This window comes from Lepidochelys olivacea (assembly GCF_965140295.1).
Source record: "Lepidochelys olivacea isolate rLepOli2 genome assembly, chromosome: 3".
Classification (NCBI taxonomy): Eukaryota; Metazoa; Chordata; order Testudines; family Cheloniidae; genus Lepidochelys; species Lepidochelys olivacea.
In genome coordinates, this window is record NC_140413.1 from 99,354,778 (window position 1) to 99,367,206 (window position 12,429).

At 42.7% G+C, this 12,429-nt stretch overlaps 1 protein-coding gene across 1 annotated transcript in view; it reads left to right on the plus strand.

Annotated features, from left to right (window-relative positions):
* The window catches only part of LAMA2 (laminin subunit alpha 2), a 458,477-nt gene that overhangs the window by 192,963 nt on the left and 253,085 nt on the right, over positions 1 to 12,429 (plus strand). Inside the window, exon 10 of the mRNA XM_084624485.1 lies at positions 4,735 to 4,895. Within this exon, the coding sequence (XP_084480611.1) occupies positions 4,735 to 4,895 (161 nt within the window). The remainder of the gene's footprint in view (positions 1 to 4,734; positions 4,896 to 12,429) is intronic.

A 12,429-nucleotide genomic window follows, 5' to 3' on the forward strand; every position in this document is an offset into this window, starting at 1 on the left:
CATGGTCACTAATCCGCCTGTGCTCTCACAGCATTCTTTCATACTATCTTTCAGTTTTGCAGCCAGCAGGCATGTGCACATTGGGAAGAATATTCCCAACTGAACTTTTTTATGTTGGCTTTCCCCATTATTCCAGGCTTCTCTGAAATATAGTAGATACTGACATTCCAATACACAGACACACTAGACCTCTCCCCAAACTCAGCCTATAGCATGTCTCCTAATTCTGTGCTGGGAAGCAAGATGCATGCATGAAGCACACAGCATGCAGTTGCATCCTTGTAAAGGATTTTCTAGTCCTCTTGCCAAGAGCAGAGAGCTTTCTCTTTCAGAGACAGAGATTAAAATAAAGCAGAACCTTAATCTTTTCTTCTGAGTGCCTATTTGCATTTGAAAACTAAGAAAAGTCCCTTTGAAAGATGTCACATTTACCTACCATCTCTATTATTACTGTAGGATTATAAATTTTTCACCTTGGTTTCTCTGTAAGAGCCACCTTCAAATAGAGAACATGCTGCTTTCTTGTAGCTTGGAAACAATGTTTTTTTGTTGTTGACATTTGGTTGGGGTGCAGCAAAACTTCAAGGTCAGGTTTTAAGAGATTTGTTTAATTGGACTAATTGTACACTATTGATAAGAGATACTCCAGTGATCTTTTTTTCCCCAAGTAATTCAATGGAACATAAAAAAAGCACAACAGAGCTATAAATACAGAGCCCAGAGGTACAAAATCTACTACATCAGCCATGTACTGATTACATCAGTTAAATAACATGATTAAAGATTCTAGATAGAATGATAGAGCCTGATTAATACAGAAGTGAAAGGAACAGTATATCACACAGATTAAGAGGAAATTGTGTAGAAACTGAAGAGAACATGACTCCCAGGGTTAGAAAAGACACAGCAAGACAATGTGATGTCTTTTAGCAAACCTGTTGATGAGAGTGCACAGGTTATAGGTTATACAGGTTATAGATGAAGGACTTAAAAAACCGAATGCTATTAAAAGGGACCCCTTTTATTCAAACATCTGCTACTGCTGATGTTCAGTCTCTTTAGTAAAATAATGAGGCTATCACTTTGAGAGAAGAAGGCCTTAATTAAAGAAATGTGGTGCCACACATGCATTCGTGTCTCCAGGTAGCTGTCAGCCACAGTGCAGTTTATTTCTCCTACCTACTGAACTAACCACAGTAGGGGGCATTCTACAGAGTTTTGTACTGTGTGGAGCAGGATTTTCAAAATAACTGCTGCTTCAAAGTAACTGCATCCATATGTCCTTCTTGAAACTTTATCCTCCCTTGCTTTTGTGATTCTTGTCTTCCCCCGGTTCTCCTCCTGCCTCTGTAGTCATTGCACCAGTCTTTCTTCTGATAGGTTCTGCTGCTCCCCTTTTCCTCTTTCTGGTGGTGTCCTTCAGAACTTCATCGTTGATCCACTCCTCATCTTTCTCCACAGTTGTTCTCTAGTGTCTCAATCCATCCAATTCCATATTTCAATTTCTCTCTAACATGTCTGCCTGGATGTCTTGACATTTTTTCCCCTCTCTTCACACCATTAAACCTTTTGTCTAGACCCTCATCATCTCCTAGGTTGACGGAAGCTCCTCCTTACTGACAACCCTTTTCAGCTCCATCTATGTTAGAACACGCTTTAGTTTCTGTGCTGGCTCTGTCTTCTCTACCATATCAGATACAGGCTCACCCCCCCACCCCGCTCACCTTTAAGGTCTCTAACACCTCTGTCCCTCCTTACTTACTTGTTCTTGTATCTTGTCATATTGCCTTCCAACTCTTTATTCTGCCAATGATACCAGCCTCTGTTGTCCATTTGTCCACATTTCCAATAACTCCTCCCGTCTTTTTTCCATGCCAGCCTTCATTCATGGAATACCCTCCCTGAAGCAGTCTGTGCAGAAGGACAGAACACCCTCACTGAAAAAGGCTGTAAAGCCACTCTTCCTTCCTCCTTGAAGTCCCTTCACAAGTTCCTTTTCTACTATGATGCTTATGGGAAAGGACAATTTGTGATGGCTGGCTAGAGGGCCAGTAAGGGAGTTCTTATAGTTCTGATAGTTTATCTTATATATATTTAAAATTAGCAAACTCAAAACGATCTGTGCATACAACTAGGCTACATAATCACATTTCCGCTCACAGTACCTTTATCGTTACTCCCCTATTACCTCCAGTTATTTGTTACTCACTGCCTGTTGTCTTAGATTGTAAACTCTTTGGGCCTAGAACTGCTGGTGGTGCTGTTGTTGTTAAAGTCTTAGAAGTCTTGTTTGATAGTCTCTTAGATGGGATCAAGGATGATAATAGCAGTAATCCCATGTGGAGTTTGGGATTCAGCTGGAGCTGGTAGGGGTGCAATGTCACCTGGGTCCCTCTCTTTCTGGCCTGTTCTGATCAGGATTAGGATGATGAAGGGCTGGGTTCCCAGGAAAAGGTGGAGGTGGCAGCCATGCTGGCGAAGCTCATTCCAGTAGAGTCTGTCTGTTCTTTCTGTCTGTTTTCCGTTTTGTTCTTTTGTACTTTCCCTACAAAAATCTCTTTCTTTTAAGGACCCCAAAAGGGAGTTACGAGTGGAATAGCCCATCCCATCATTATTTTGACCTCCAATTAGGCCTAATATCAGATATGCCAATTTTGGCTCATTAACCTCTGATTCCACGTCTCCTATTTTTAACAAGTATAACTTTAACACAGTCCTTGAATCATATCAACTTGGCCTATTACATTTTGACTAATTTAGTTTCTCTGTCTGATTCTCTTGCACCTGTTAATAACATGTTTTACTGAAAATAACATGACCTACTTTCCATGGTAAATTCCTAAGCAGGCAAAAGTTATAGACCAGTTGTCACAACAGCTCTTATACTGCAAGCATCACTGTAACAGCTAGGCACAGATCCAAACTTTTCCCTTACAGATCCCTGTTCATTTCTGTCTTGAATATGTGTTCACTAGCTCAATGAAACCCTATGTACTAAAAAAAAGATATTGTACCCAGCCAGTTGTGAAGGAAGTACTATGTATTGAGCCCATAATATGCTACCTTGACAGAATCTCTAGTTCAGTGAAGATAGCAAAAAACCTCTCATCCAAGACAGCAACTGAAAAAAGCCAATTTACCTGAATATTTGTAAACTGAAAAGAGTCTGTTTCTTGTCTGAATGAAAGGCTGAGAAACATGATCCATTCCAATGAAATTTCTCTATATACTTGCAAATCAGAATGAATACACATTAGATATATTGAAACACATTCCAGAGGAGCTGGCTGGTTGTTTAAGGAGAAATTGGTTGCATGATGTAAAATGGAAATCTGCTTCTGAAGCATGTGGCACACCAAGCAATAAACAGGTTATAATTCTTAAATTTAAATGGGAAGATGATGATGACTGGGGGTATAGGCTAGTAATGAGTGCTTCACACTGAGATGGAGGTTGCAGGATGTGCACTCTGGGTATGTCAAGGCTGAGGATTATTGAGTATGAATAATAATTAAAACGTCTCTCTCTGGCCCAGTGCAGGAGTACTTTATATATTTGGTACAATGAACAATTGGCCATTGCTACAAGAAGATACTATAGAAAATTGCATAATGAGGTTTGGATAGATCAGAAAGCAGGTTGGAGAATTATATTCCCAAGTGATCTGGAATTGTTTCAGTAAAAACATTTATTTTTTATTGTATAGTTCCCATTATGACCATCATACCGTACGTTTCAATAGCAGTATTTTTCCTACTGTCCTAGTATGTTCCACTGATAATTCTAAAGGTAAATAATGATGCTTCTGGCATAAATAGCACATTTTAATATTTGACTCTCAAAGTGCTTATTAAACACTGATTTTCATAATAGTCCTGTGTGATAGGTTTATGTTCAATATAGATAAGGGCCAGAACCAGAATCTTTTATGAAACCATACCCTAGCTACAACCTTTGGTATGGATAAAATAGAGCTCTGACCCTAACAACCCTTGGTTTTGGATTTGAAAGGCCATAATCCATGCAAAGATTTGCCAGATTAAACAGTGACCTCTTTAGCCCATCGGTAATCTATGTTACCAGTGGATAAACTGAAGCACAGAAGTTTAAATGGTTCAGTCTGTAATCATCCAAATCAGTGGCAGAGCTGGGACCTCTGAGACCTGACTCCCAGTCCACTGCTCTAAAAGTTAGACAGCGAACCTTGACTGAATCAACCCACCTCTTCATCCAAGGCACTCTACTGTGGGGTGAAATAAATAATCTCCTCGTAATTTTGCTTTTAAACAACCTGTAACAGCTCCAGGGGTTGGATGCTTCCTGAATCAGAGACTCCATTATGCTGCCATTTTTTTTTTGCCCACGTATTTGTATATGTAATGCTAAATCTTAATGACAGCTGTTTATTTTAAATGTAAAGCCTGCTCAGACAGTGTGGGATAAATGAGACCTAGATGCTGCCCCCACCCCTCACATTTAGTAGTACTCATGGAGCAGTCCCACTGATTTCTGGGGGATGTCTTGTTGGGTTAAGGTGCTATTCAATAGGAGTAAGAGCGGCACACTGGCCCTAGGATTGTCAGCTTTTCAGGGCATGCTCTGTGCACACAATTTATACCTGTACAATGCTGAACACAGGTGTGGCCCCAATCCTTGCAATCATAGTACAAATAACTCATAATAAAGATAAATCAATACATATGTGGGTTTAGTGTTTTCTTTGACTTTCCATAGGCATGCTCCCTGGATTCTGCCACTGCAAGACTGGCTATGCAGGTGAAAGCTGCAGTCGATGTGCGTTGGGTTACAAGGGTTATCCTGACTGTATGGCCTGTAGCTGCTCTGTGAAAGGCAGCTTGAATGATGACCCTTGCATAGGATCCTGCATTTGCAAGGTATGAGTGTCAAACTATTTTCAGCCATACTAATTCACCATTGATGATATGAGAAATTAAAACCCATTATCCTCTATCATCATTGCAATGTTGTTATGCTGTTCTTTTTCTTCGAGTGACTGCACACGTCTGTTCCACTTTGGGTGCGTGCACATCTTATGCACAGTTGGAGAATTTTCCCCTAGCAGAACCTATCAGGGCAGCGTGAGCGCCCTCTGGTGCCTCATGCCACTGCACACAAGTATAAAGGACTGTGTTGCCCCCATCCTTCCTCAGTTCCCTCCTACCGCAAGTAATGGTTGTTGTTGGAGCTGCCACCTTTGATTCGGCATATAGAATCATAGAATCATAGAATATCAGGGTTGGAAGGGACCTCACGAGGTCATCTAGTCCAACCCCCTGCTCAAAGCAGGACCAATCCCCAACTAAATCACCCCAGCCTGACCTTAAAAACCTCTAAGGAAGAAGATTCCACCACCTCCCTAGGTAACCCATTCCAGTGCTTCACCACCCTCCTAGTGAAAAAGGTTTTCCTAATATCCAACCTAAACCTCCCCCACTGCAACTTGAGACCATTACTCCTTGTTCTGTCATCTGGTACCACTGAGAACAGTCTAGATCCATCCTCTTTGGAACCTCCTTTCAGGTAGTTGAAAACAGCTATCCAATCCTCCCTCATTCTTCTCTTCTTCAGGCTAAATAATCCCAGTTCCCTCAGCCTCTCCTTATAAGTCATGTGTTTCAGCCCCCTAATCATTTTTGTTGCCCTACACTGGACTCTTTCCAGTTTTTCCACATCCTTCTTGTAGTGTGGGGCCCAAAATTGGACACACTACCCCAGATGAGGCCTCACCAATGCCGAATAAAGGGGAGGAATAGCTTCCCTCCCTTAGTGTAAATAGTACCTGTAACATTAGTTTATAGTCTTGTATAGCATATCTGTAAATAGTTAGTTTTAGGGATAAGTTTGGAATACAGTCTTTTTAGTGTACAGTTGCTGATGCCTGATTGGGTACTGGGATTGGTACCAGACTGATGCCGTCCTCTCCTGGCTTTAAGGCCTGTTGTTCATGTAACAGGTCTATGCCAGTGAGTGACCCATACCCCACCTACCTTAAGTCTGTGGGAGAGGCGCATGTAAGTGACAAATGTCACACTTGTAGAGGGTCCCAGCTGGAAAAAGGGAAGGGCTGCCAGATGCGAGTATCTGCTCATGGAGTCTGCACTCCATCCATCCTCAGAACCTGCCCCCATTCCAAATGGGTTCCAAGCATGTCCAAGTCTCCTTGAGTGCTCCTCCTGTTCTGACAGAGTCCTCAGGCAGATCTGTGCCAGAGGAGCCTAAGAAGAGACTGCATGAGTCTAATAAAGATTTGATACCACCACCCGGCAAAGAGAAGCACTGAGTGCTCACAAGAACTCAGAGGTGCGCTCAAAAAAGTCAGGAAGGGTCAGCTGAGACCATTTCCCAAAGGGTTGGTACCCCTAGTGGTACCTCAAGCCTAGGAGCCCTTTCCAGTGCTGTTGACACCTCAGGCTTTCGAGGCAACCTGAGAGTTGCTTAATTTGTCAGTACCAACTTCTCCTGTGATTCAAGAGCCTTGCACGGTACTGATAGCAGAACCACATGCTCCGGCCCAGCCTCAGAGCACTGCTCAGTACCAGCCACTTCTACTCTTGTGGCACCTTTATGTAGGATTGCATCTACGGGCAAGCCAGCAATGATTGATTGATTTGGCTGATACCCTCTTCCCAAGACTTGGAACCTCTCTCCTCGGTACGAATGGGTTCAGCTCCCCAATGCTCAGAGGAGATAGACTCCTCCTCAGACTCAGACTGTGTTCTGATCTGAGTATGCCCAGCAGCCCCAGTGGGGGGCCTGCCTGCTGTGATACTTTCCACAGTCTCATCATCCTAATAGTCAGTGGTCTGCACAGAGCTGGGTTCAACCTCCATACCAGTAACCCTTCCAGACCTCTTGGGGCTTCCCTCCACATTCCAGAACTTCTCTGTTGCCTCCCCACCCTTCTATGTCAGCCTGGAGCATCTGCAAGAAGGTCACCATCTTCCTTCCCCTGGTACCAGTATTGGTACCATGAAAGTAGAGCTGCATGCTTGGGACTCCCCAGTAGAGGGATTGGAGGAGGTACCTCCTCAACAACCTTAGCCTCTTCTATGTTGCCTGATGAGGCAGTAGTGACTGACTCTACCTCTTCCCCTCCTGATGATTTTAGAGCTCCTTGTTGAGGAGGGTGACTGTAGCTCTAGATATCCAGGCAGAAGAGATAAAAGAAAGGTGTCACAGGCTTGTGGGTATTTTAGCTTCTGCAGGTCCCTCTACGATAGCTCTCCCTATTAATTAAGCTGTCCTGGAGCCCGTCAAGATTTTATGACTTACCCCTTCTTCTCTGCCTCCCTCTCCCTAAGGGTGGAGAAAAGGTATTATGGGGTTTTGAACACTTTTACAACCACCCTTCTCCAGGCTCCCTGGTGGTTGCAGCCACCAACAAAAAAGGAGAGGCAAGGACACCAGGCCTCTACTCTGAAGAGAAGGGAAGCAAAACAATCTAGATCCCTTTAGCAGGAAATTTTATTCCACTGGGAGTTTACAGCTCAGGATCGCAAACCAGCAAGCTCTGCTGGGTTGATACAATTTCAGCCTATAGGATAATATCCTACTTTGCCTCATCAGGAAGCTTGTCATTGAACTTCAAGAGTTCTCTTCTTTGGCGAAGTAAGGCAAATTAATCGCCAGAATGGCATTGCCAGTGAGCCTGGATGGTGCAGTTTCCACAGCTCAAGTTATGGCCTCTGCCATCATGATAAGGCATTTATCTTGCCTGCAGGCATCAGGCCTCTCTCCAGAGGTGCAACAAACAATTCAAGACCTCACATGTTGTCCAGTAAAACTGATCAGAGGCTACATAGCCTTAAGGATTCAAGGGCGACCCTTAAGTTACTGAGGATCTATACACTGGCCACAAAATATAAAGCCATTCCACCCACAGCATTCCCAATGGTTTCAGCTATTTTTGCCACATTCCCAGGACCGGTCTAAAAAAAAAGGGAAGGAGTTACAAGATACATCTTCCTCCTCCACCTCCCTCGGCAGCTACCAGCTCTTCTAGGCGATCTGGATTATCTAAGCAATGATTTTGACCTGTTGGTTGAGGACAGTATACACTCCCCATAGTGCCATCTTTCCTGAGTGCTATTTTTGCCAAATGCTTATCCCACTTATTAAGCATTTGGATGCACATCATCATGTATTAGTGGGTCCTAAGGAAAAGGAAGCTGTGATACGGTCTTCAATTGATTTCTACCTCCCTTCCAACCTCCCTTCCCCATCCCTCTTCAGGGACCACTCTCACAAGAGGATGCTACATCAGGAAGTCCAGTCTCTGCTTTTCCTGGGGGAAATACAGGAAGTTCCCATGTTGTTCAGAGGGAAGAGATTTTAGTCCTGTTACTTCCTGATCTCAAAGGCAAAAGGGAAGGGTGTCCTCAGGCCTATTTATTCTGAATGGCCACTGTAGCATCTAGTATCCCTTCCTTAGATCCCAGGGGATTGGTATGCTGCTCTCGACTTAAAAAGATGTTTATTTTCACATGGCAATTCACCAGAGCCACCAAAATTCCTCAGGTTCATGGTCAATGGATTCCACTACCAATTTGCAGTGCTCCCTTTCAGACTATCAGCAGCTTGTAGCATATTCACCAAATGCATGGCTGTAGTAGTGGCATTCCTGAGCAAGCATGTATTTCCTTGCTGGATGACTGGCCAACCCAGGTCTCTGGTACTCTCCAGCGTAGCAACTATTCAGTCCACTTTTGACACACTGGGGCTACTGATCAAGGACAGATTTCACTGTATATCTCCTATTCAGTGAATAGAATTCATTGGAGTAGTTTTGGACTTGACTTGACACAGCAGAGGTTCCAAACAAAGTGACTTATTGCTCTAGATCTAAAGGCTTATCCTGGCATCAGAGTTTGAAACTGCCTCAAACTTCTAGGATGCTTGGCAGCATGCACCTACATGCCAAACTACACCTGAGACATCTACAGGGTTGGATAGCCTTGGTGTACTTACTGGCCCGTCATCATATAGACATAGTGGTTCAAGTACCCATTTGGGTCTTATCCTCCATGGACTGGTGAATGTTTGCATGTAGAGGTCCAATCCACAAAGTTATGCCAGGAGGCAATCCTCCTGTGGAATATATGCTTCACAGGTTCCATCAACCTGAGAGCGGCTTACAATCCAGGAGCTCAGAACACTCTCTGCGAGCAGGTCATTCACAGGCCATTGTGAGTTGTCCCTTGGACCAGACTTTTCTAGCTCCATTTTCCAGCAGTGCGGAACACCTCAAGTGGACCTGTTTCCAACAAGAGAAAGCAAAAAATATTTGTTGTTCCTGAGCAGGTCACAGCCCGGGTTCACTGACAGATGCTTTCCTTCTGCTCTGGTTGAGAGGCCTACTGTATGCCTTCCCTCCAGTTCCGCTCCTGTCCAAAATCTTATCCAAAGTCAAGCAAGATTCCACGCACTTTATTCTAATAGCTCTAATATGGATATGTCAGCATTGGATTTTGACTTTACTAGCTCTGTCAGTCACATGCTCTTCCATGTGATATCGCAGGATCACGGTCACCTTCTTCATTCCAACCTTCAGGCAAAAAACAGTTACCTACCTTTCTGTAACTGTTGTTCTTTGAGATGTGTTGCACATGTCCATTCCACGACCCACCCTCCTTCCCCTCTCTATTGGAGTCTTGCTGGTAGGACAGAATGGAGAAGGGTCAGAGGGCAGTGTAGCCTTTTATAGCTGTGTGCAGTGGTGTGAGTCACCAGAGGGAGCTCACACTGCCCCAGCAGGCACCACTAAGGGAAAAATCTCTGACGATTGTGTACAGGCTGCACATGCAACCATAGTAGAATGGACATGTGTAGCACATCTTAAAGAACAACTGTTATGGAAAGGTAGGCAACTGTTTTTTAGTTGTGGTGATATCTGCATGTCAAGAAATTGTGACGCCTTTTAGGGTTAATGTGTTTCTGGTCTTACTGTGACACTTCAAGTCTTGAGTACAAGACTTAAAACAAGTAATTAGGAATCAGCTGCCATCCAGGTAAACCCAATAGAATGATACTCAAGATAAGATATTTAAGACATTCAGAAAGCTATGAATTGCTTATTTCAAACTCCCACACCCATCCGCCCAGGAGCTATACATTAAAAGCAGTTGAGCACTGTCAACTCTAAAAATAACCTGTCATATGTCTTTAAAAGAGCAAATATTCTGAACTATTGGTTTAAGGGGAAATGGCATTTAAGGCCTCTATTTTATCGGTTGTTATGTAGTATATATCGTCATTCTGCTGCTAACTTTTGGACAAAGGAGATTCTCTTTTCCATTTTGGACACTTTGTTTGGAAACCTCCAAGGTATTTCTGTCAATAATGCTGTTAAAATCTGACTGCTGAGGCTGTTTGTGCTGTAGGCTGAAGTTCTTAGTGCTGTGTGTGTGTAAATTCAGAAAGCCAAGTATTGATATAGCTTTTGAATTAAAACACTATTTTAAAGTGATACACAACTATTTTTAGTTAAAAAAATATCCTGAATACCAATAATACACATGAAGGTCCTGTTGTTCAAAAGATGCAGCTTACATAAGAAATAAGTCACCCTGACTATGCTCAGCAGAGAGCAACATGGTAGATACTGTGGGTTATTTTTCAGTATTTTGTTGTGTATGTTCCATTTGGATGTTTAATTTACAGACTCTGATACAAATGCAGGTGAACAAGATACAATGCTTCTATTAAGTTCTCAAGAGCACGAGTGTACAAAAAAGTTTCATTCCATCATCTCATATTGAATATACTCATAAACCACCCGTGTGACAGTTGAACAGCACTGAAGTTGGTTCAGGGTATTAATCTTATCCTCACTTGGCACATATATAACACTCAAATGTTCTCTGTCAGAAGTAAAATCTCTTCCTATCAGGGTTTTAATTTTTAAGCTATTGTGTCTAGAGGATCAGACTTGGGGCACATTTCCTTATATTCTGATTTGAAAACGAGCTTTGATGATGAGTTATACATTCAAAATATACTATACTGTAGAAAACAATTCTGCACTGGCAGAGGGATGGGTTACATATCTTTTTCCATCTTCAGGGTTTAGGATTCTGTTAACTTACTGTCTTTTCACAAGAATGGTGTAGATTACTTGCAGTTGTAGAGTACAATTGTGCTCAGCTTTGTTACTGAAACTTTTATTATAACAAATACATTTACTTTTCAGTCTTCACTTTTCTTTCCTCTTCCCACCCTGCCCACAGTAACACATCAGTAAATCAATCGATCATATTAAAGGAACTTTTAGGGCCAGATTTTCAAAGTGCTTTCAAAAATTACAGCTGCAAACATTTGTGTGCATAGAAACCACTTTCAGAGGCCAGCTACAAGAGTACAGTACAGTACTACAGCTTAAATTTTCAGACCAACAGCCTTGACAATTGTTTTAAGCTTTTGGTGTATAGACTCCAGCTGATGTTTCTAGTTGGCACCAGAGACAATGAAAACCGATATAGGAATTACCACATCATTGGTGTTAACATCCTTTTTTGAATCTGCCCTTTTCCTCTTTTTCTTTAGCTGTGCCCCATTCTTCTATCTCTTTTTTCTCTCCTGTCTTCTTTCTCTTTGCCCTTTGTGTTTCCACTTTTCTTCCCCTTCCTTATCCTTTATTTGACTCACTCTTTCCCTCTTTCCGGCATCTCTGACCAGAAGGCAGGCAAGTGGCTTTCAGTACTTATTTCTGTGCTGCAAAGCCAGGCTGATCCTAACCTACTTGTGTTATGGGCAGACTTTTCATAAACTGTTCAGCCTCTGCTGGCCTGGAGCCAACGATTCCGGTACATCTGTGCACACTTCACAGTGCGGTGTCCAGGATTAAAGAGACCATGTGCAAAATATTTTGGAGAGAGTACTTATAAGAATAATTCTTCTCTGGGGTATCTTTGAAAAATACTGTTGCATTATTCAGCTCCCACCACAGTGTGAACCTTTTTGTAATGCACCCCATGCGGAAAAGAGGCATCTCTGTCTCTGCATATGGGCCAGATTGATTACATACTGGTAACTCAGCATATCAACTAGTAAAATAAACCTTTGCTGTAAAACAAAATTACAAAATGCTGCAATGGTCTGGCACTTGGGTCCTCTGCTCCAGTTCTCTGTAGGTTCATAGATCATCTAAGTGGTAGGCAAATACTGTCAGTCATGGAGGAAGAAATACAGGCCTTGCCTATACTTGGAATTTGCTCTCATTTCAGACACCAGTGGCCAGCTACAGGAGTAGCTGCACTGGTGCAAACCCCAAGCATAGACAAGAAGAACTGAAATGCTGCATTTTGCATTGGATGATCATACCCTAGTTTCAAGTAGCTATTGTAGTTGCTGGACACTGATTGCTGATTTCCAAGAACAGGCAAGTTGTACCCATGCTTTCCTCCCTTTGGC